At 45.1% G+C, this 24,928-nt stretch overlaps 1 protein-coding gene across 1 annotated transcript in view; it reads left to right on the top strand.

The window, feature by feature from the left end:
- Positions 1 to 24,928, top strand: part of LOC126161432 (dehydrogenase/reductase SDR family member 11-like) — a 112,868-nt gene that overhangs the window by 67,409 nt on the left and 20,531 nt on the right. The window contains exons 4-5 of the mRNA XM_049917233.1: positions 5,313 to 5,442; positions 22,603 to 22,767. Coding sequence (XP_049773190.1) covers positions 5,313 to 5,442; positions 22,603 to 22,767 — 295 coding nt within the window. The remainder of the gene's footprint in view (positions 1 to 5,312; positions 5,443 to 22,602; positions 22,768 to 24,928) is intronic.

Below are 24,928 nucleotides of genomic sequence, written 5' to 3'. Positions count from 1 at the left end.
AGTGTCAAAGGTGTCAAGAGCATTGTCCTGTTGCTCATGACACCGACAACTATCGTTTTCGACAGCGAAATGTGTGGAAATGAACGCCCTAAGGAAAGGGCAGTGGTTTCATTGACACCCTTTATGCCATCTGCTGAGGCCTATTCTTGTCTATTCTGAGCGGCAGTGTGACTGAAATATTTCCTCGGTCAATCGTGAGAAAATAGTTTGGTTTCAACGCTGGGCGTCGCGGTTCTGACCTCCATTACAGAGACGTCAAAAGAATGAGTGAAATGTGGGAAAGAGGCGTTGTGACGAACTTCCCACCGTGTGACACTTCCACGGTGGTGTTGGGATGGACTGTGCCGCAATTTGGTGCCAGTGTGGCATCATTAACCACTTTGTAGCTCACATGAACTTCTACGCTCTGGCCTTTTTGTCCCGTGTGTCTACATCTTGGTGTTCGGAGTATCGCCGAGCCCGAGGTTGACGTCCCAGGGCGCCACGCTTTTGTAGGGCACCATTAAACTGAATTTCAAAAGTCTACATCGCAACGGGAGACAACTGCGGCGTTTCGAAAAAGTGGTCCTTTAATTGTGTTGCGCAGTGTGTAAAAGAGGCGACCACGTATACCCTAAGCTATATCAGCGAAGCTACCCAATACGAGCTGTGATCTGCTACATAAGTCTTGTTGAGATTTTGTAATTCAGTCTTTTGCCAGTCAGCGTAAGGTAGATGCGTAGCCCACCCGCTTAGTCGTGCGGTCTAATGTACTGCTTTCCGAGCGGGAAGACGTGCAAGTCTCCGGCACGAATCCGCCCGACGGATTGGTGTCGAGGTCCGGTGTGCCGGCCAGTCTGTGGATGGTTTTTAAAACGGTTTTCCATCTGCCTCGGCGAATGCGGGCTGGTTCCCCTTATTCCGCCTCAGTTACACCATGTCGGCGGCTGCTGCGCAAACGCTGCCTCCACGTACGAGTACACCATAATGATTGCTCTAACACGCAAACATTGGGGTCACACTCGTCTGGGGGCCGAACTGCACAATAACCCTGCGTTCAGTGTGAGGTGAAGGTGGCGTAATTGGACTGCTGTAGCCTGTTGTGGGTTGTGGACCACTGAGGGCTACGGCGGGGACGAAGCCTCTACGTCGTTTTTAAGTCCCCAGTTCAATGGAATACAAGGTAGATGCGTAGTAGATCACTGTGCTATAATAGTCAGAATGATTGCATTCGCTGTCGTCACAGTCGTTGTAGACGTGTAACAGTCAAGCAAAGAGTGTAATGCCGAACTATGGTGGTTGTTTCGTTGCAAATATACAGGGTGATTCAAAAAGAATACCACAACTTTAAAAATGTGTATTTAATGAAAGAAACATAATATAACCTTCTGTTATACATCATTACAAAGAGTATTTAAAAAGGTTTTTTTTTCACTCAAAAACAAGTTCAGAGATGTTCAATATGGCCCCCTCCAGACACTCGAGCAATATCAATCCGATACTCCAACTCGTTCCACACTCTCTGTAGCATATCAGGCGTAACAGTTTGGATAGCTGCTGTTATTTCTCGTTTCAAATCATCAGTGGTGGCTGGGAGAGGTGGCCGAAACACCATATCCTTAACATACCCCCATAAGAAAAAATCGCAGGGGGTAAGATCAGGGCTTCTTGGAGGCCAGTGATGAAGTGCTCTGTCACGGGCTGCCTGGCGGCCGATCCATCGCCTCGGGTAGTTGACGTTCAGGTAGTTACGGACAGATAAGCGCCAATGTGGTGGCGCTCCATCCTGCTGAAATATGAATTGTTGTGCTTCTTGTTCGAGCTGAGGGAACAGCCAATTCTCTAACATCTCCAGATACTGTAGTCCAGTTACAGTAGCACCTTCGAAGAAAAAGGGACCAAAAACTTTATTGGCTGAAATGGCACAGAAAACGTTCACCTTAGGCGAGTCACGTTCATACTGAGTTGCTTCCCGCGGATTCTCAGTGCCCCATATACAGACATTGTGACGGTTGACTTTCCCGTTAGTGTGGAAAGTTGCTTCATCACTAAACACAATCTTTGAAACGAAAGATTCATCTGTTTCCATTTGAGCAAGGATAAAATCACAGAAATCGATTCTTTTAATCTTATCAGCTGCAGACAGTGCTTGAACCAATTTCAGACGATAAGGTTTCATAACTAACCTTTTTCGTAGGACTCTCCATACAGTTGATTGTGGAATTTGCAGCTCTCTGCTAGCTCTGCGAGTCGATTTTCCTGGGCTGCGAACAAATGCTTGCTGGATGCGTGCTACATTTTCATCACTCGTTCTCGGCCGTCCAGAACTTTTCCCTTTGCACAAACACCCATTCTCTGTAAACTGTTTATACCAACGTTTAATACACCACCTATCAGGAGGTTTAACACCATACTTCGTTCGAAAAGCACGCTGAACAACTGTCGTCGATTCACTTCTGCCGTACTCAATAACACAAAACGCTTTCTGTTGAGCGGTCGCCATCTTAGCATCAACTGACGCTGACGCCTAGTCAACAGCGCCTCAAGCGAACAAATGTACAACTAAAGGAAACTTTATAGCTCCCTTAATTCGCCGACAGATGGTGCTTAGCTCTGCCTTTTGTCGTTGCAGAGTTTTAAATTCCTAAAGTTGTGGTATTCTTTTTGAATCACCCTGTATTACACCCAACATATCACGTCTTTCAGTTATTGTATTGTATGGAACTGGGGACCCAGAAACGACGGAGAGGCTTCGTCCCCACCGTAGCCCTCAGTGGTACACAAACCCCACAACAGGCTACAGCAGTCCATCCACCCCAGCGCCGCTCCTCACCGAACCCAAGCTTATTGTGTGCGGTTCGGCCCCCAGTGGACTAGCCCCCCCCCCCCCCGCGGGAACGACTCACACCAGACGAGTGTAACCCCAAATGTTTGCGTGGTAGAGTAATTATGGTGTACGCGTACGTGGAGACAGTGTTTGCGCAGCAATCGCCGACAAAGTGTAACTGAGGCGGAATAAGGGGAACCAGCCCGCATTCACCGAGGCGGATGGAAAACCGCCGTAAAAACCGTCCACAGGCTGGCCGGCGCACCGGACCTCGACACTAATCCGCCGGGCGGATTCGTCCCGGAGACCGGCACGCCTTCTCGCCCCGAAAGCAGAGCGTTAGATCGCACGACTAACCGGGAGGGCTTCTTTCAGGTAAGTTCAAAGACAATACGTAGCTGCTAGGGAGACAGATGGTACCTCAGTTACAAGGGCTAACGGGAAAGGTGTATAATAATGTCATGGTCACCGTTTTGTGAATCGTTGCCGAGGACGGTATCAGAAAACGTAGGAGGTCGTAGTACGAGGTCTCTTCAAAAAATTCTGGAATTGTGACCACAAAATGTTTCTACGCTTACCTTTTACTTATTGTGTATAGTCTCCTTCGAAATACTGTCCTCCACAACTGATACACCTCTCCCATCGCGTATCCACTTCTGGAAGCAGTCTTGGTATGCCTATTGTTGGACCGCGCGAAGCACCGTCTGCGAATTTTCTCTTATCCCATCTATCGTTGCAGATCTTCGTCCTTTCAACTTTGAAAACAAAAATTGCAAAGGCCAGGTCTGGAGAGTACGGAGGACGAGGCAACACAGTCATTTCCTTTTTTTGTACAACAGTCACGCACCAACGGGCATGAACGTGCGGGTACGTTATCATGCTGCAGGACCCGCGAGCTGTTAGCCTACATTTCAGGCCGTTTCCTTCTCACATTTTCTCGCGGGCGTCACAACACGTCCCGATAGTACCATCGATTAACAGTTTGTCCCAGTGGCACAAATCCTTCAAAGTCAAAGAAAACTATCAGTATAGGTTAACATTTGACCTGACCTGATCTGACGAGCTTTTTTGCTCTTGGAGTACCTTTCCTGGCCCGTTGTAAAGACTGAATCTTGGTCTCAGCATCATAAGCGTGGACCCAAGTCTCATCACCAGTTATGATTCTCTTAAGGAACACCTCGTTCTCTTTCTGCGATCCATTAGCTCTTTTAAGACTGCGAGGCAAGGTCTTTCTGGTCTTGACTCATAAGCTGTGGGATGAACTTGGCAGTAACAAGATGCATTTCCAAGCTGCTGTGTCAGGATTTCATGAAATGTTCCATTCTTCTACAGTCTCTCGGACAGTCAGTCTTCGATTGGCACTCACAATTTCGTTGACGTTCCTTCATGAGCGTCGTCGGTAGACGTCGAAGGGCTTACTGAAGGAGTGTCATCTTCAACTTCTGTCCGGCAGTTTTTAAACCGTGTGAAACATTCGTAACATCGAGTACGGCTTCAGCACTCATCGCTTTCAAGCAAAATTTAATACAGACGCGTTACTCTTCCAACTCTGCCAACTCGAAATTGTAAACTGTGGGTTACAATATTCTACTTAATACAGCACTGAGCAATAACTAACAGACATACAAGAATGGAACTTCCGGCAGTTACACATTAGACCCAGGCGTGTGCATGGATTCCAACCGCATTTCGCTCCAACGCACCACTGCGCGAAATTACGAATGTTCCGGAATTTTTTGAACAGCCCTCGTGAAGAGACCACTCGCAGATACTCCAATCAGTGTGTCAAATAAAAGAGGAAGTAACCATGACAGTAATTATAACTATGCTGCGTATAAATGTTCTGTCTTCCTGGCACATAAATAGCCAGTTACGCATGAGGAAGGCAATGGAGATAATGATCGAAAGCTCAAGACTTTTTTTTTCTATTTTGATGCAGCAAGTGGGCTTGGAATGTCTGCCACAAGAATGTCGTCACAAGAAACTATGTTCCCATAATGTCACTGTGTCGGAATTATTTCTCTGGAAATGAAAGAAAAGTATGTAGTGAGCATGATATTGGTTCGGTTTGTGAACATTCGAAGTATGTTGGCAGGAGGAGTGCAAAAGCATCCTTCGGATTGCGCGGCACACATTCAACGCTAAGTTCATGTGGTTTGTTGTTGTCGGTGGTATGAGTTAATATGACTGTGGAAGTTGTTAACATTACTTAGAATGGGATAATCACAGTTCATCATATCATCACCATTGACTTATGTGCTGGCTCAGATTACGAAACGTAAAAAACTAGAGATAGAAAGAAATGACAAAGAAAAGGAAAAAAGATTTGGAAGATGAATGTTGATGGAGCACCTTACGGATAGCCAGCGAAACACCAGGTGTGCTCCTCATTGGTATATTATTAGTTGAGGTAATCATGCAAGATTGTATCTCACGTGCTGACTCCCCGCTCAACTGCGCTGTTGTAGCCTGCTTCTACTGTTACAACGTGTTTCCTAATTTTCAGTGTTGCGGGACACACGACACCGGCTGCAAGTGCTTTCGCGATGTACTACGCCAGCAAGCACGCCGTCAAAGCACTGCTAGAGGGACTGAGGAAAGACCTGGTCGCCAAGGGCAGCAAGATACGAGTCGGCGTAAGTTATCCGTTACATGGTGCACGTGTCTAATAGACCAACAGGTTTACGCTAACTGCTATGATGTCAAAGATGTTTGCATATCAGTATTGTTAAGAGTCTGTTTTCATAAATTAACTGAGTACTTCTATTCCAATTATCATTAGTGATGTATCTAGTGTCATACACCGATCTCCTAAAAATATCCTGATTCTCATAGATCAAGAAAATGTACAAATCCAACTGGTCGAATAGAATCACATAGCCAAAGTGTAAGAACATCACACATGATGCATCAAGCAATAAAACACAATTCTGGACGAAGAATCAGTGTTTGAGCATAGACTATGTTGTCCACGTACAGGCTTGGTGAGTCTAGTATAGGTCAGTTAACACAATGTGCTCCTCGTATTGTGAATCCCATTTTTCTTTATAAAAAACTGGTCTGTGGGGTGTGGGTAGTTAACTCAGTGAGTAGCAGCATGGCTATAGTGAGCATCATAAACGTGTGTGAAATCAGCTCATAAGATCGAGATCTGCGTTTCATGTAATGAATTAATTGCTATATTCTTCCAGAAAGCAGACTGCAGTTGTAAGAGTCGAAAGACATCAATATGAAGCAATAGTTGCGAAGCGAATGAGACAAGTATGTCGTCTAGCCCCGAAGCTATTCAGTCTGTACGTACACTGAGCAAGCAGCAAAGCAAAGGAAGGATAAATGTGGAAAAATTTAGAAGAATAAGGCAATGCTTGGAAGTTTTCCAGTGACATTGTAATTTTATGAGAAATTGCAAAATACTTGGAAGAGCAGTTTAGCGAAACGGATAGTGTCTTGAAAAGGGGTTACAGGAGGAACATGAGCAAAAGTAAAACAAGGCTAAGGGAATGCAGTCGAATTAAATCAGGCAATGCTGAGGGAATTAGATAGGGGAATGAGACAATCAAATTAGAAGATAATTTTGCTATTTGGGCATCAAGATAACTGATGATGGTCAAAGCAGAGAGGATTTAAACTGCAGACTGTCAATAGAAAGAATCACCTCTGGAAGAGAGGAACTTGTTAACACTTAATGTGAATTAAAGTGTTGTAAGGTCTTTTCTGAAGGTATTTGTACAGAATGTTGCCTTTAAAACATGTGTAATGTGCACAATAAACAATTCAAACAGAAAAACAATAGAAGCTTTTGAAATTTGTCGCTAAAGAAGAATACTGAAGATTAGATGAATTGAGTAAATAATGAGGAGGTACTGAATCGAATTCAGGAACGAGGAATTTTGTGGCACAATCTAAGAGAAAGGATCAACTGACAGGTCACAGCCTGAGGCATCGAGGAATTGTCAGTTTCGTAATAGAAGGGAATGTAGGAGCTAAAAATTGTAGAAGGAGGTCAAGGCTTGAATACAGTAAGCAGGTTCGAATTATTGAAGACTATAGTATTTATGTGGGAATGAAGAGGCTGGTGCAGGACAGGCTAGCGTGGAGAACTACATCAGACGAGTCTTGAGACTGAAGAACACAGTAACAACATTCTCTGCTGTGTATGTTCAAGCATTGTTGGCCCAAACAACCACGGTATTATTGTTCTTGGTCTCCCGTGGCCATCGTCGAAAACATGTAGTGATGTTATAATACAGGGTGTGCCCCTCAAACCTCACTGATTTCAAGGACCCAGGAGAGAAAAACCACAGTAGATGTGACAGTGAAAAATGCACCACAATGTAGAGCATCTCAAAGAATTTATATTCCCACGTCAGAAGTGCCAAGTATCGTCGCCAGAGTGCACCATGGTCGCAGGAAGTGAAAATGGCCACTGCACAGCAGCACGGACAAGCTGTAGTGTGGTTTGCAGAAACAAAATTGTCTGCCGTGTATGTTCAAGAATTGTTGGGCCAAACAACCACTATATTATTGCTCTTGGTCTCCCGTGGCCATTGTCGGAAACATGTAGTGATGGTACAAGAGTTACAGTGGTGTCCAAGGAAAACGTTCACACTGTGAATGATTTCAAGATAGTTGTGCATATACTATCAAGTGGTTCACAGTGTCCTCGTGAAATATAAATGATAAAAACGCATTCTCAGGTGCAATAATACTGTCATAAACTAATACAAGGAAATTGTTACATGTTGAACAGACATGGGTGTATCAAGTAACTGCTAAGGAAGCTTTGTCTGCAGATTAACACACATACACATTTCTATCAGGAAATGTAAAATTGAAAATGTACCACTCAGCAGAGACGCAATGTTTCGTTTGAAAGCATTAATTTCACCGATTTTCAACGACTGAAAACAGATTAAAGCACTTCTCAATCTACTTCGCAACCATAACAGGAATTCTACGATAATGATGATAGGTGAAGAATTGAATTGAAACTTGCTCCAGGACCAGAAGTCGAGCCCAGCTGTCCTTGCTTACTAGGCAGAAATGCAAACCATTACACCACAGCAGCAGTGTTGTCCAAATAGCTGCACGAACTACCCAAGTCGAATGCCTTCCCCACCACAAACTTCATACCTTCAGCTTATTTTCCCCCTACATTGTCAGTATTGCCACCGCTCTCCGGCTTTGGAATAGCAACACAGCGTTGGATGTAATGGGGAAGTCCTGTACCATAGGTGATCTTATAGATCTTGTAATTAAATTTTCCACGAGACATTGAAGCCTCATATTTATAAGCTGAAGATATGAATTGATGTTTATGTTGGGGAGGGCATTCGACTTGGATGGTTCATGCAGCACTCTTCACCAGAGTGCAGCAATTCTGCCTAGTAAGCAAGAGGACCTGGGTTTGTGTCCTGACCGTAGCACAAATTTTAATTCAATTATCAATCGTAGATAAAGATGAGACTTAAATGCCTTAGGGAAAATTTAATTACAAGATCTATAAGAATAACTGGAATTCATCATCTCCTTCCTCCGGTGATTTGAATTTCCCATGTACTGTGATATCAGTAGAAACACAGTTCAAGGAATTGGAAACGAATGAGGAAGGAAATCCTATTGAAAGGAGCGATTCCACGATTTGCCTTATGTGATGTGGGGAAACCACAGAAAACTAAATGTATGTGCTCCATAAGGCATTTGAACTGCCATGCTCCCGAATGCCACCTCGTTTGGCCAGTCATCCATTAAGAGAGTGGCCCTCTATTGACCTGCAGATCACACTGCACATAGTTGGGAGCCCACCGTTTCCATTTATAATGCTTCCACATCCTCTCGCCTACATCCCACCCCTGTGTGCAGTGCCCGATGAAATTTCCAATCCAACCGCTCAAATGGGTGAACACTCACATTTTTTAATGTGTTTAGAAATTGTTGCCACCATCCCTGATGCAAGTACGCGGAACCACTTCTCCAACTCTACATATTACCTGTCCCCTATATACCACTGTCTTCACTTTCAAATTACGTAGTTAATAATATATAGAAACCTTTCCACCAACTGGTTTCACATCTGAACACATTGCTCCACTCCATTTTGGCCTGAGGCAGCAACAGTGGTTCAAAGCTCCAAGATTAAAAAGCAGTCCCGGTTGCAAGTGTTTTATTAATAATGACACGTTTCTCCTGGTTAGCGCATCTTCAGATTATCTTGAACAGCGGAACTGCTGTTTCACAGCTGTCTTCCAACAGTTTCAGAACGCCAACTGTCATCGTTCTTTCAAACATACGATTGCTCTCTCTCTATCTACAAATGACATAAACAGATTGTAGAGTCACTGGTTTGCATGTGATAGTTTCGTGCAGAGCCATCATGATAATCGCGTACCCCAAGTTGTTCTTAATTGTTTGTTTCCGCGAGTTAATATTTATGTGATTTTTTCCAGTGTAACTCAGTTGCTATTTGTGATACTGAAGTTATGTAAAAACTACTTCCTGTGACCAGGCTAAATAACTTTCTCCCTGCCAGCTGGGCCATAACTGTGAATTCTTTGATTGTTCTGGAAGAAGGATCATCAAACAAGAACACATGAAATATTAGTTCGCTTTATTACATAAATGAGTAAGGGATTTACTTAGCTTTGACACATTTTTTGCCACAGGATTTTTGTATAATTTACAACTGTCATTGACAAGCAAAGAATCACTTGATGCTCTTATTTATAAACAGTTCTCACGCAGTATGAAATGCAACCTTTACGAAAGTTTGTTTTGTCAGAAAAGTTAACTACTCGTTAGTCCTACATTGTTATGCTGAGTACTTCAAATGAGGTCACGAAGTGGGTTGAGCTCAGTGTGATGGGACTACAGTGTTGGGGGATTGACGTAGTCTTCAAGAGCGCCTTCCATACGTCGTTGCGGATTGCAACGAGCCCTCACTAATGTCTGTGGAATCGATTCGCGTTGCCAACTTCGGTTTGGCACCGTGATCTCTGGACGATACAACACTGCTGTAGGCGTGTAACACGCTGTTAATTACCTTAAGGGAATCTCTCATATCTATCGGCGAAGAAATTGTAGCAGAACTGTTACAGCACAAAGGGCAATTCTGAATTGAAGGCAGCGACGACCATATCAGCTGTTGGGACAGCGCACTGCAACTGGGTCTGTCGTAGCTTCAGGCACAGTCATAGCCTAAGAGGTACAGATCCAATGACAACTGCCAGGTAGCCTTCGCAACTTCATGAAGTGCCAGCGCGAGGCCTCGGTGATATAACTCCGACCGAATCCTAAACACATAGGATAAGGTAGTGCACCGCATGTTTTCAGTAATCGTTGCACGTTTTGTGCAAGGACATCATCTGCTTTTGAGTTTTGTTCGAGTTGAACTTGTTTCTGGTATGTAAAATCCGTTACTTTTTGTTGTACACTTTACGAAAAGTAAGCCGATGCACTGTGAAGCAGTTATCCGAATGGAACGGGAATCGGTAGATGTGATGTTCCAGTACAGACAAACAAATGATTACAGTTTTAGAAAAAGTAAACGATTTATTCAAGAGGAAGAGATTCGCAAATTGTGCAAGTCAGTACCGCGTTGATCCAGCTCTGGTCCTTATGTAAACAGTTATTCGGCTTGGCAATGACTGATAGAGTTGTTGGATTCCTGCTGAGGGATGTCGTGCCAAATTCTGTAAAACTGGCGCATGAGATCGTCAAATTCCCGAGATGGTTGGAGGGCCCTTCCCATAATGCTCGAAACGTCCTCAATCAGGGGAGATCCAACGACCTTGTTGGCCAAGGTAGGGTTTGGCAAGCACGAAGGCAAGCAGCGGAAACTGTCACCGCGTATGCTGAATTGTAAGCCCAAGATGGCTTGTCATGAAGCGCGAGGAAACGGTTCGTATAAAGTCATCGAGGTACAGCCGTGGTGTAAGGGTGCCGTGGATGACAACCAAAGGGGTCCTCCTGTGAAAAGACATGGCCCGTCAGACCATCACTCCTGATTGTTGAGCCATACTGTGGGCGACAGTCGGACTGGTATCCAGTGCTGTCCGTAGTGTCTCCAGACACGTCTTCTTTGCTGGTCATAAGGCCTCAGTTCGAAGCTAGACTCGTCACAGAAGACGGTTCTACTCCAGTCAGTGAGAGTCCAGACCGAAGAGGTGTCTGGAGACGCCCTGGACAGTGGAGCGATACAAACCTGAAAGTCCCCCGCCGCCGTATGTTCCCACAACCAGGAGTGATGGTCCAACAACCACAGCGCCCGCCTGGGCAGTAATTCACGGATGTTCTGCTACGGCACCATAGGAGGACTTCCGTATTGTGCTGTCCAAGCGGGAGCTATCGTTACTGATTCCCATGCTTTTTTATGACGTGGTTGTGATCCCCAATGGACTGATTGGTCCGACCGCTACACATTTATGGTTTCATAATTATTTGGTGGTACCTGAAGATGAAGCTTTAAGCTTCGAAATCGGCAGTGGAAAAAATGAAGAAAATTGTTAGCAACTTATTCTATAAATAGGACACCTTTGGTTGTTATCCGCGTCGCCTTCACAGCACAGCGGTACGTTGACGATTTTCTACGTCTCATTTTGTTGCCCTAAATGACAAGCCATCTTGGACTTACACATCAGCAAGATAATGCCCGCCCACGCAGGGCGAGAGTTTCTGTTGCTTTTCTTCGTGCTTGCCAAACCCTGCCTTGGCCAGTAAGGTCGTTAGATCTCTCCCTAATTGACAACGTTTGGATCGTTATGGTTAGCGCCCTCAAAGCAGCTCGGGAGTTTGACGGTCTATAACGTGTCAGTTGTGCAGAATTTGGCGCGACATCGCTCAGGACGACATCCGACAACTCTTATCAGTCAGTGCCAAGACGAATACCTGCTTCAGAAGTGCCAGAGGTGGACCTGCGTGTTTGTAACTTGATCAATTTGTGAAGCTCTTTCTCGTAAACAAATCATCCAATTTTTCTGAAATTGTAACCATTTGTTTGTCTGTACACGAAGTTTCCATCCAATTCGGATAATTCCTTCCTGGTGCGTTGTCTTTTTTTCTTTTGTCTGAGGGTGTATAAGTAGTCGTCTTTTAATCACGTGCAGCCTGTTTTTTCTTGCCTTCGAAGGGAATCCTTGTTGCTTGATCAAGGTAAGTGAAATGGGGTGCAATTCTTATGTAGGATAAGTGTTGCACTCGGAATACTTTTCACACATTAGCATTCCAGCCTTATGATAGAAGCTTAATATATTTTCTAATTCTGTTTTGAAATGATAGCATTCACTTAACGTGTGCTCCAGTGCTTTTTTTGAAATTACGAGTTACTCCGCAGTAATAAAGTTTTTACAAGTGAGAAAAACCTTCCCAACGTACAAAGTGGTCATCTAATTAGGAACAATTGTTGTTGTGGTCTTCAGTCCTGAGACTGGTTTGATGCAGCTCTCCATGCTACTCTATCCTGTGCAAGCTTCTTCATCTCCCAGTACTTACTGCAACCTGCGTCCTTCTGAATCTGCTTAGTGTACTCATCTCTTGGTCTCCCTCTACTATTTTTACCCTCCACGCGGTCCTACAATGCTAAATTTGTGGTCCCTTGATGCCTCAGAACATGTCCTACCAACCGGTCCCTTCTTCTTGTCAAGTTGTGCCACAAACTCCTCTTCTCCCCAATTCCATTCAATACCTCCTCATTAGTTATGTGATCTACCCATCTAATCTTCAGCATTCTTCTGTAGCACCACATTTCAAAAGTTTCTATTCTCTTCTTGTCCAAACTATTTATCGTCCATGTTTCACTTCCATACATGGCTACACTCCATACAAATACTTTCAGAAACGACTTCCTGACACTTAAATCTATACTCGATGTTAACAAATTTCTCTTCTTCAGAAACGCTTTCCTTGCCATTGCCAGTCTACATTTTATATCCTCTCTACATCGACCATCATCAGTTATTTTGCTCCCCAAATAGCAAAACTCATTTACTACTATAAGTGTCTCATTTCCTAATCTAATTCCCTCAGCATCACCCGACTCAATTCGACTACATTCCATTAACCTCGTTTTGCTTTTGTTGATGTTCATCTTATATCCTCCTTTCAGGACACTGCACATTCCGTTCAATTGCTCTTCCAAGTCCTTTGCTGCCTCTGACGGAATTACAATCTCATCGGCGAACCTCAACGTTTTTATTTCTTCTCCATGTACTTTAATACCTACTCCGAATTTTTCTTTTGTTTTCTTTACTGCTTGTTCAATATACAGATTGAATAGCATTGGGGAGAGGCTACAACCCTGTCTCACTCCCTTCCCAACCGCCGTTTCCCTTTCATGCCCCTCGACACTTATAACTGCCATCTGGTTTCTGTACAAATTGTAAATAGCCTTTCGCTCCCTGTATTTTACCCTAAATAGCCTTTCGCTCCCTGTATTTTACCCCTGCCACATTTAGAATTTGAAAGAGAGTATTCCAATCAACATTCTCAAAAGCTTTCTCTAAGTCTACAAATGCTAGAAACGTAGGTTTGCCTTTCTTTAATCTATTTTCTAAGATAATTCGTAGGGTCAGTATTGCCTCACGTGTCCCAACATTTCTGCGGAATCCAAACCGATCTTCGCTGAGGTCGGCTTCTACCAGATTTTCCATCCGTCTGTAAAGAATTCGCGTTAGTATTTTGCAGCTGTGACTTATTAAACTGATAGTTCGGTAATTTTCACATCTGTCAACACCTGCTTTCTTTGGGATTGGAATTATTATATTCTTCTTGAAGTCTGAGGGAATTTCGCCTGTCTCATACATCTTGCTCACCAGATGGTAGAGTTTTGTCAGGACTGGCTCTCGCAAGGCCGTCAGTAGTTTCAATGGAATGTTGTCTACTCCCAGGGCCTTGTTTCGACTCAGGTCTTTCAGTGATCTGTCAAACTCTTCACGCAATATCGTATCTCCCATTTCATCTTCATCTACATCCTCTTCCATTTCCATAATATTGTCCTCAAGTATATCGCCATTGTATAGACCCTCTATATACTCCTTCCACCATTCTGCTTTCCCTTGTGACTCAATCTTTAAGTTCTGAAATTTCAGCTCGGAAGGAACTTATAAGAGAAAACAATTATGGACTGTAATCTGCAAATTGATTTTAATTTAACAACTTCCATGTTAAAGTAAATTAACTCAGAAGATCAATCAATAGAATAATTATCAAAAACTGGACTGTGACGAGGGTATGGTCTGGAACTGAGTGACCGCTACGGTCGCTGTTTCGAATCCTTCCTCGGGCATGGATGTGTGTGATGTCCTTAGGATAGTTAGGTTTAAATAGTTCTAAGTTCTAGGGGAGTGATGACCTCAGAAATTAAGTCCCATAGTGTTCATAGCCATTTTTTTGTGACGAGGGTGAAGTGGACCAACAATGCAAGTCTACTAAAATAAAAATAAACTCTGTACCTCATCAAATAATACCTTGTTCCTCATTTCAAAACCTTTTTCATGTTCGTACGCTATCCAGCCATTGTTCTAACTCATCCTTCCTCCTCAAAATAAATCTGCAACTCACATAGTTCCAAAAATGCATCCATACATTACACAGTTAACGAAAAATCCGCCTGCTGCACACTGCAGCTATCCACTATTGGTGTCAAAGATATTACAACTACACAGTGCTGCCATCGCTGACACGGATACTGTTGCCTCTGACAACAATTCTTCAAATGTATCATTTTTCTTTACAAATATTAACACTTCCAATAACATCATCAAAAAATAGCCATCTTACACGTCGCTATCGCTGATGAATAGCAGTCAGCATGGGTGCATCGACTAGCCACATGCTGCAGACCCATACACAGTGAAGTTCGGGCGCCCACAAGGGCTCGGCATTCAGGTGCCGGGTACGGGCTTGATCGCCCTGATCGCGAGGATGGAATAAGCCTCTATAAACAACCCCTCAATCTCAAGTTGTTCTGTGCGCTGATGAGATGCATGGCTGTTGAGGTGGAACAGTCATTAGCGGGCAACCTCTGGGGTACCTGCCGCACCTCAGTTGTATAAGGCTTACCTAGGCTTGCGGGACTCTGTCTAGGTGGACTTCTAGTTCCCTAGCTGCTGGTGGGACCGAGATGGATCTTTCGAAATTCTCTTTTCTTCCTCCCAGAGGAAAGGGTGGGCCGCTGGAAGGTTCTAACACCCAGTCTCTCAAGAGGGCTTGTGCAGTCAGCGCCACTGACTCCCGCACTTCTTTGACAAGTAAAGTCTTTGGTAAAAGAATGCATTCTGGTAATCAGAACGTGTTTCTCATTGTGAAACGGAAGAAGGGTAGTTTCGAGAAGGTTTCGCCCTTCTACATACAAAATGGTTTGGATGAAATCTGTGGCTCCTTAAAATCAGTGAAGCACTTGCGTAATGGGACCTTGCTAGTGGAAACTTCTACTTCCCAGCAAACAACTAACCTCCAGTCTGCTAAATCCCTTGGGGAGTATGCCACAGACACTGAACTGCACAGCACCTTGAATTATAGCAAAGGTGTTGTGACATGCCGGGATGTAGTCGACATTCCCAGGGAAGAACTGCAACGTGAGTGGGCTCCAGAATGTATCGTTGATGTACAACATATCATGAAGAGGGTTGATGGCAATCTTGTCGAATCCGACTCCTTTATTCTGACCTTCAGTAGTACGAAACTTCCTGAACATATTAAAGCTGGCTTCCTTCGCCTTAGTGTGAGGCCTTATTTCCCGACCCCAATGTGCTGTTTTAAGTGCCAGCGTTTTGGGCATACCACCTTATGGTGTAAAGGTGAAGCGACTTGTCGCAACTGTGGTAAGGCTGCTCATGAAGGAGTTGGTTGCTCATCTCCAGCCAAATGTATCAATTGCTCTGGGAACCACCCTGTATGGAGTGGGGATTGCCGAATATTTTTGGAGGAACGCAAAGTCCAGGAAATAAAAACAACCGAGCGTATCGCCTATGGTGAGGCCAAAAAGATCTACAAGTCGATGCACCCTCCCACATTTGCTGCGTCTTTTGCATCCATGGTTCAGAAGCCTGCTCCAAAAGCCGATGCCTCTACGCAGACAGAGGTGGTGAGTGTTGGCACTAACACCTGCAGATATCAGTGCACTTGCAACGTAGCCAGCGTTTCAGAGCCTGTAGCCCATACTCGAACGGCAGGAAAAGGTACAGTGGCGAACTTGGGCTAGCCCCTGGTGCCTCCAACAGCTGAGGCTGTTCCAAAGCTCAGTACGGCCATTACCCCTCCCACATTGGCTCCCCCAAAGCTCACCAAACAGCAGAAAGCTTCTATACAGCAGCAACAGTGGGTCAAATCACGTGGTAAACCGTCTGACTATGCAGATGTCGTTTTATGTGAGGCTTCATCTGACTCTTCCCCAGAGCTGTTGGAGTATGACGCATGTGTGGGACAATCATCTCGCCCCACGCCTGCCCCTCCACCTGCTGCAGTCTCCCCACCCAGTCGGAGAGACAGGATGAAGGTGCTACCCCCATCATAGATGGCTCCCATACTTCAGTGGAACTTGAAGGGGTTCAGGACGCATGTGGAGGAACTTCATCTACTCTCTCAGGGTAGACCACTGTGTTTGTGTCTCCAGGAGACTTATTTCCATCCATCATACTGCCCTGATCTCGAGGCTATACACTCCACAAAAAGGACGACCTGTGTGGAGAGAAAGCTAGAGGAGGCGGAGGTATTTTCGTCAGGACAGACTACCACTCCTCGCCTCTCTCGCTTACGATGACTTTACAGGCTGTCGCTGTGTCCGTGCACGTGTGTCATCCATTAACTGTATGTTCACTTTACTTTCCCCACATGATGCACTTGATGAAGCGGCCCTCACCAACATTACACAGCTCCCCCAGCCGTTCATTATTTGTGGTGATTTTAATGCCCACAATGTGCTTTGGTGCTCTGCAATTACCTGTCCCAGGAGTAGAATAATTGAGAGGCTTCTCCTGTCATCCTGTTCCTACTTGCTCAATGGAGGACAGAGAACTCACTTCTGCACAGCGACTGGGTCATTCTCTGCCACTGATCTCTCGCTTTGCTTTCAGCCCTTGCTAACAGTGCTCAATGGGAAGTGGTCGCTGACTTGCATGGCAGTGATCACTTCCCAATCTGGATTCACCTGCCAGATGGCGTGGGCCCCGAAAGAAGACCACCAAGATGGGTGCTCAGTTGGGCCGACTGGACACTTTATAGCCAGTTGGCCCAGTTTGAACACTGTGCGAATGTTCAGGCATGGGTGGATCATATTACCAAAACCGTCCACCATGCCACTGAAGCATCCATTCCACAGTCCACAGGCCACCGGAAGAGGCAACCTGTCCCTTTGTGGAGTACCGAATGCCGCTCTGCATTCAGGACAGGCATGCGGCTCTGCATTGGTTCCAGTGTCGGCCGACTGCTGAGAATCTTGCAGCCTTTCGGGTGGCGAGGGCAATATGTGGCCGCATTATTTGAGACAGCTAGAAGATGTCGTGGCAACTGTTCCTGAAGACCATTAATCGTTCCACCAAAAGTTCCACTGTGTGGAAGACCATCAGGAGAATTTCTGGAAGAGGAGGGAGGTGCCCCATGGCTTCTGTAATGGCTAACGGCACTCTCCACATGGATCCGCAAGACATTGCCCAGACTATGGCAGCGTATTTTGCCACGGTTACTGCAACAACCAGTCAGGATCCGGGTTTCCAGCGCCATATAGCGGTTGTTGAGAAGTGTAGTCTGGACTTCCAGTCCACCTCTCATGAAGTTTACAACTGCCCATTTTCTATGTGGGAGCTGGATTCTGCATTGTTTGCAGCTCATGACACATCTCCTGGTCACGACAGGACCCATTACGGTATGCTACGGCACCTCACAAGGCCCAACAAAGAAATCCTCCTCGCACTTCTTAACGCCATTTGGGCATCAGGTCACTTTCCTGACTCGTGGCGTGAGGCAGTTTTAATTCCTTTTTTAAAACCTGGGAAAGACCGCACGAGCCCAAATAGCTACCGTAGTGTTGCCCTCACTAGTTGCATGGGAAAGACCTTGAAGCGGATGATCAACCGCCACCTTGTCTGGATGTTAGAATCCTGGCAACTCCTTAGTCGCTTTCAGTGTGGGTTCAGGAGGTTTCACTCCACCTTCGATAACCTTGTCTCCTGGAGGCGGTTATACAAGCTTTCCTACGCCGTCGTCATCTTCTAGGTGTATTTTTTGACATTGAGAAGGTCTAAGATACCACTTGGAGGCGTCTCATCCTGGACCAGCTTCACGGATGGGGTTTTCGTGGTTGTCTTCCTCTTTTTATTCAGTCTTTCCTCTCACCACGTTATTTTAGATACCGAATTGGTGACGTCCTGTCTGACAGCTTTGAGCAGGAGAACAGTGTCCCTCAGGGTAGCGTTTTAAGTGTGACTCTGCCATCGCTATTAATAGCATTACCTCCATAGTGAAAAGTCCTGTCCAGTGTTCCTTGTTTGTGGATGATTTCTTTGTTTTGCTCTTCTTCAAGCCTTGCAACGACAACGCGTCAGTTGCGACTTACTCTTAGACGTTTGGATGGCTGGACGCAGAAGAGTGGTTAAAAGTTTTCCACCGAGAAGTCCGTGTGTGTTCTTTTTCACTGTTCTCGTTCGATTTTAACCTTTCCTGAGTTGAGGATAAGGGACACTGCCCTCGCTTTTAACGACACAGTGAGATTTCTGGCCGACCGGAGTGGCCGTGCGATTCTAGGCGCTACAGTATGGAGCAGAGCGACCGCTACGGTCGCAGGTTAGAATCCTGCCTCGGGCATGGATGTGTGTGATGTCCTTAGGTTAGTTAGGTTTAATTAGTTCTAAGTTCTAGGCGACTGATGACCTCAGAAGTTAAGTCGCATAGTGCTCAGAGCATTTGAACCATTTTTTTTATATTTCTGGGGCTCATTTTTGATTCGAAGCTTATGTGGTTACCTCATCTTAAAGACCTGAAACGACGGTCACTTAAGGCTTTAAGTATTTTAAAGTATCTTAGCCACAGTACATGGGGAGCCGACAGGACTTGTCCGCTCCAGTTTGACAGGGCGTTTGTGCGATCTCGGCTCGATTATGGGTGCACGGTGTATGGGTCTGCGAGGCCCTCATACTTAAAGATGTTGGACGTTGTGCACCATGAAGGGCTTTGGTTGGCCACTGGGGTATTCAGAACTAGCCCCATGCCGGCTATTTCATAACCGGCAACGAGCGACGCGGCCCTATGGGATTCGCGCACAGGATTGTCTCTCTGCGATGGATATGGCTGGTCTTCATGTTTTCCGTCGCGGTTGGAGCAGATTTCCACCTTGGCTCCTGCAGAGACCCAGACTTATTTTAGATTTGACTAATTTTAAGAAAGACAGTACACAAGATTTTACATTCCAATCTCATTTTTTTAACATTTTAGATGCGCATCACGGTTTTACCGTCGTTTACGCTGATGGCTCCAAACAGGAGAATTTCATTGGCTGTTCTGTAGTGTTCCCTGATCAGGTTACCCTGATTCGCCTCCCTGATGAATATACCGTTTTCGCAGCGGAGATCCACGCGATTCTGAAGGCACTGGAGCGGCTGAATCGTGTTCGGGGCAATCGATTTCTCCTCTGCTCCGATTCTCTTAGAGCTTTACAGTCATTGCAGAATCTGTACCGAAGTGAGGAGATGGTCCAGCTGATATATGACCAACTGCACTGGCTCCAACGGCGGTGTAAGGAGGTGTCCTTCTGCTGGGTGCCTGGTCATGTAGGAATTCGGGGCAATGAACAGGCTGATCTGGCTGCCAAGGAGGCCTGCAGAGAGCAGGATGTGGTCAAGTGTCATATTCGCTGGCAGTCTGTCATCTCTGCACTCCACAGGAGGTGCATAGAGCTGTGGTAGGAATAATGGCTGGCGGTAATGGCCAATAAATTGCGGTTGGTGAAGTTAACAACTGGGCCGTGGTGTACCTCTTTCCGGGTGCTCAGGCAGGAAGAAGTGATCCTCACGCGTCGTCGGATTGGGCACTGTCCTCTCACACACAGCTTTCTATTACGGCGGGAGGATCCCCCGATTTGTGATGCTTGTGGTGTGCGCATCTCTGTCCGGCACATTTTAACAGACTGCATTTTATACCGTGATGCAAGGGCAGAAGCACAAGTTGATGGGGATCTGCCCTGTGTTTTAGCTAATGATGAGACTTGTGTGTCTAGGGTTTTAAAGTTTTGTGATGTGTCTGGACTCTGGCCTAAACGTTTAGGCTGGAGGTTTTAGTGTATTGCAAAGTGGTGGCTCCTCCCTTTTTCCTTGCAGTCAGCCATCCACTACCATCTGCTATATTGTTTTACCTCCCTCTACCACTTTCTTCCTGGGTTGTCCATGTTTTACTGCTGGCAGCATGCTTCGTCCCACGCTTTGGTGTGGGTAGGCACACATTTTTCCAAGCTAGTTTCCTGTGTCTTACGTTCTGTTTTATCTTATTGTTCTGAGTCTTTTCTTGACACCCATCTCAATCTGTTAGTGAGCGGACGCTGAAGACCTTGCCGTCGTGCGCCCTTAAAACCCTCTCCATCCATCCATCCATTCTGAAGTTCGTTGAACAGTCGATGAGGAGACGGTGTCGGTAGCCCTTTCGTTCATCTGGGCGGTCAGTTGCTCAACAGTTGCACATCTCTTCATCCATGCACATCCCTACAGTCGGCCTTCACCTGTGCTATCTATGGGCATGTATGGGCGTGCTGCACCACAGTTGCCTTGGCGCCGGTTTGGGACAGTTGTTTTTCTTTTTTTCTTTTCTTTATTGTATTTCGATCCCCCCCCCCCCCCCCAGAGTGGGCGGGGCGGGCTGGCAGCAGTGTAATATGCCGCTCTGCAGCCAACAGATAAAGTTAAAATAACATAATGAGGAGATATAACAATAAAAAGAGGTGATAAAACAGAGACTGTTTGAAACTGGTACAGGGCGAAAAAGTTGTGAAGAAAACATAAAAAACAAAGGCGTCAGTGACGCTGACTAAAAACACATAGGAAATAGACAGGCACAATTAAAGAAAACACGGCAACAGCCTGGTTTCTGTTTGCAACACTTTAAAAGGGGGACACACGACTCTGAACACTCACAGAAAAACACTGCACTATAGAGTATGAAGGAATATGGGTATGGGGGAAGGGGAGGACCTGAACAGATGAGGGGAGGAAAGGGGAGGAGGAGAGGAAGAGCAAAAAAAAGGGGAGGAGCTGATGGAGGGAAAGGGCACAGAAAAAGGTGGGAGCAGGGCAGACACGAGAAAGGAGTGGGGAAGACAGTGGAGGGGAAAGAAAAAGGACTCAGGGGGGGAAATAATGGAGTCAAGCAGTGAGCAGGTGGAGAAAAAACAGGATGGAAGGGGGGAGGGAGCCCGGGAAAAGGACAGAGGGAGGGAGTGGAAGGTGAGGATCACAGTTGATAGGAGGAATAAATGGAGGGAGAGAGGGCACCATCTGGGAGGGGGAGTTGATGGAAATCACCTCGGGAAAGGAGATGCTGTAGAGGTGGAGGATAGGGGGGCGGCAGTGGGCGGGGGTTGGAGAGGAGAGGAGCAACCGGGAGATGAGGGGGATCAAGTTGGTGGGAGGTGTCGAGGACGCAGACATGTTCGAGGAAAAGGAGCAGATGGGGGAAAGGAATGTCATAAAGGATCTGCGTGGGGGATGTGGGACAGCTCCGTTTTGGTATGCACAGTATACTTTAACCACAGTGGCACGCGAGCTGTTTACAAACGTAGCCGTTTCGGAACTGCGCCCGCCGAGCAAATCTACTGAACAGCAGACGAGTCTCTCCGTTTCCACAATACGACAACGACTTTACTGTTTTCCGTGTGCTCCCGACTCACTTTATATATCCTCCACTCGTGGTGCTGCCATCTGCTGTCTATGAGTGGTTATTGCATGTTGACATCGAACACAGGTGGTGGTCACATTAATGTGTTGGACTGTGTAATATACGTGAAACGTACAGTACATGATAGTTAACATTTTTGTGGCAAAATTTAATACTTCAAATCTTACTGCGAACTGCAAGCGCAACCCTGCCTGTACCTGTGCGTAGTATCTACGCTGTCATTAAAGGCGTTCGCACACCTTCTTTCACGTATACCTCGGCACAGCCCACTAAAGGAAGGCAACCGAATCTCATAGCTCTATGTGCGGGTCCCAGGTAGAAGGCAACCAAATCCATATTCGTAACCAGATCCATGCGCCCCATGTTGGGTACCTACGTTACTCTCTGTGATTGGTTTGATTTGAGGAAGGTAAGCTGTTGCAGACAGGGCCTCCCAGCCAGGTGAGTGATGGCTACATGGGCTAAGGCATCATTCAGCTGAATCTACAAAAACAATCTATGGAAGGACAAACGAATGTAAGACAAGAACATTTTCGAATAGTCACTTATAATGTCCACACCATACGATTAAATGCTAAATAATGCTTATAACCACTAATTCTGGGTCTAAAGTACCTTACACGTGTACAGTAGTAATTATAGTTGCTGATAGTTGATGGGATACCGAGAGAATGTTTATCGTGATTCCCTTGAATCATCAATGTATTTATGAGTTTGTCTATGTTGTTAATGTGTCTGTATATAACTGCGGACGTGTGGGTGTAAGTGTATGAGTGTGTGTGTGTGTGGTATATGTGTGTGCGTGTGTGTGTGTTATATGTGTGTGCGTGTGTGAAAGAAAGAGAGAAAGAGACAGAATGAATTTGTATTTTTTAAATTTGATTTTTTGCGACAGTACTTTCATTTGAGCGCAATGTGTTTTCTTACAGGAAGTTTCTCCAGGACTAGTACGAACTGAAGGAGTATTAAACGTAATGGCTACCCTTCCAAAGGAAAGTGAATTTTTCGCCAAACTGAAGGAAATGCCAACTATGGAATCAGAAGACATAGCAGAAGCCGTTGTTTACATGTTGTCCCAGCATCCTCGTGTTCAGGTGTGTTACATGCACTACAAAATCGGTAGAGTGCAAACAATTATTCATACTATTTGTAGACTGATGACGTTACTCTAAAAGAATACGAGATTTCATCCATCTTTTGCTAGTAATCTCGGTAGTAAGATATCTACACTGTAGGTACCTAGTACTAAGGAAACTAATAGTACAAATCCTGGCACTTCTATGATTTTACATAAAGATTATCACGTGTTTATGGCGCGTGACTCCAAAGCTTAGCTCCAGATACTTAGTAGTAGATCTATCTCTTTGCATTGGCCTCCGTTACGCAACGGATTGAAGGTAGCAAATTCCTATCAACACCCTGCAACTCTATGAGTTCCCCATCACATTCTGGAATAATATTAAGTGATATCAGCTAGGCTACAGGTCTTATAAAGAAGTAGGCGGGACATACGTGATTTTAACTGTGCAAACTGTGGATTTATTCAGTCGGCCTGAAGGTTCGACTTTCCTCACTCAAGCATACAACACACTCGACTATAAACTAAGCTATATAACCATTACTTTTTCCTTGCTCTAGGCACTGAACTACTCGGCAATTATACTGTGCAACTTTCCTGACCCACATCTTTCCAAGCACATACTTTACCATAGATGACTACTTGCGAGCGTCTGCTTCCTTGGCCGGACCTCCGCTAACAAAGAGGCCGCATCGATCGATTTCGTCCAAATTTGTGGTATACGACACCAAACCAACACCGACAATGACAGTTCCGGTATACACGCCGACATCGCAAGCTGAGGATGAAGAGACAGAGAAACTATATGAGGATATTGAAAGGGTAATACAATACGCAAAGGGAGATGAAAATCTAATAGTCATGGAGACCTGGAATGCAGTTGTAGGGGATGGAGTAGAAGAAAAGGCTACAGGAAAATATGGGCTTGGGACAAGGAGTGACAGAAGAGAAAGACTAATTGAGTTCTGTAATAAATTTCAGCTAGTAATAACGAATACTCTGTTCAAGAATCGTAAGGGGAGGAGGTATAATTGGAAGAGGCCGGGTGATTCGGGAAGATTTCAGTTAGATTACATCATGGTCAGACAGAGATTCTGGGTTGTAAGGCGTACCCAGGAGCAGGTATAGGCTCAGATCACAATATAGTAGTGATGAAGAGCAGGCTGAAGCTTAAGACATTAGTCAGGAATGTGTAGAAATGATAGTTGGGGAAGGACTGCCTCAGCAAACAGGAAAGCCAAAACAACCTTCGCTAAAATTTAAAGCAAGAGTGGCAACATTAAGAGCGCAACCGGAATTCCATTGTTAAATGCGGAGGACAGAGCGGATAGGTGGAAAGAATACATTGAAAGCCTCTATGAGGGTGAAGATTTGTCTGATGTGATAGAAGAAGAAACAGGAGTCGATTTAGAAGAGATAGGGATCCAGTATTAGAATCCGAATTTAAGAGAGCTTTGGAGCGCTTAAGATCAAATAAGGCGGAAGGTATCGATAACATTCCATCTCAATTTCTAAAATCATTAGGGGAAGTGTCAACAAAACGACTGTTCACGGTGGTGTGCAGGATGTATGAGTTTGTCAATATACCGTCTGACTTTCATCCACATCATTCACACAATTCCGAAGACTACAAGAGCTCACAAGTGCGAGAATTATCGCACAATTAGCTTAACAGTTGATGCATCCAAGTTGCTGACAAGAATAGTATACAGAAGAATGGAAAAGAAAATTAAGGATGTGTTAGATGAGGAACAGTTTGGCTTTAGGAAAGGTAAGAGCAACAGAGAGGCAATTCTGACGTTACGGTTGATAATGGAAGAACGACTAAAGAAAAATCAAGACACGTTCTTAGGATTTTTCGATCTAGAAAAAACGTGAGACAATTTAAAATGGTGCAAGATGTTCGAAATTCTGAGAAAAATTGGGGTAAGCTACAGGAAGACACAGGTAATATACAATATGTACAAGAACCAAGAGGGAATAGTAAAAGTGGACGACCACAAACGAAGTGCTCGGATTAAAAAGGATGTAAGACAGGGATGTAATCTTTCACCCCTAGTGTTCAATCTCTACATCGAAGCAGCAATGATGAAAATAAGAGAAAGGTTCAGGAGTGGAATTAAAATTCAATGTGAAGGGGTATCAGTGATACGATTCGCTTATGGCATTGCTATTCT

Source organism: Schistocerca cancellata, chromosome 2 (assembly GCF_023864275.1).
Source record: "Schistocerca cancellata isolate TAMUIC-IGC-003103 chromosome 2, iqSchCanc2.1, whole genome shotgun sequence".
Taxonomy (NCBI): Eukaryota; Metazoa; Arthropoda; class Insecta; order Orthoptera; family Acrididae; genus Schistocerca; species Schistocerca cancellata.
This window is presented reverse-complemented; position numbering and strand designations above follow the sequence as displayed.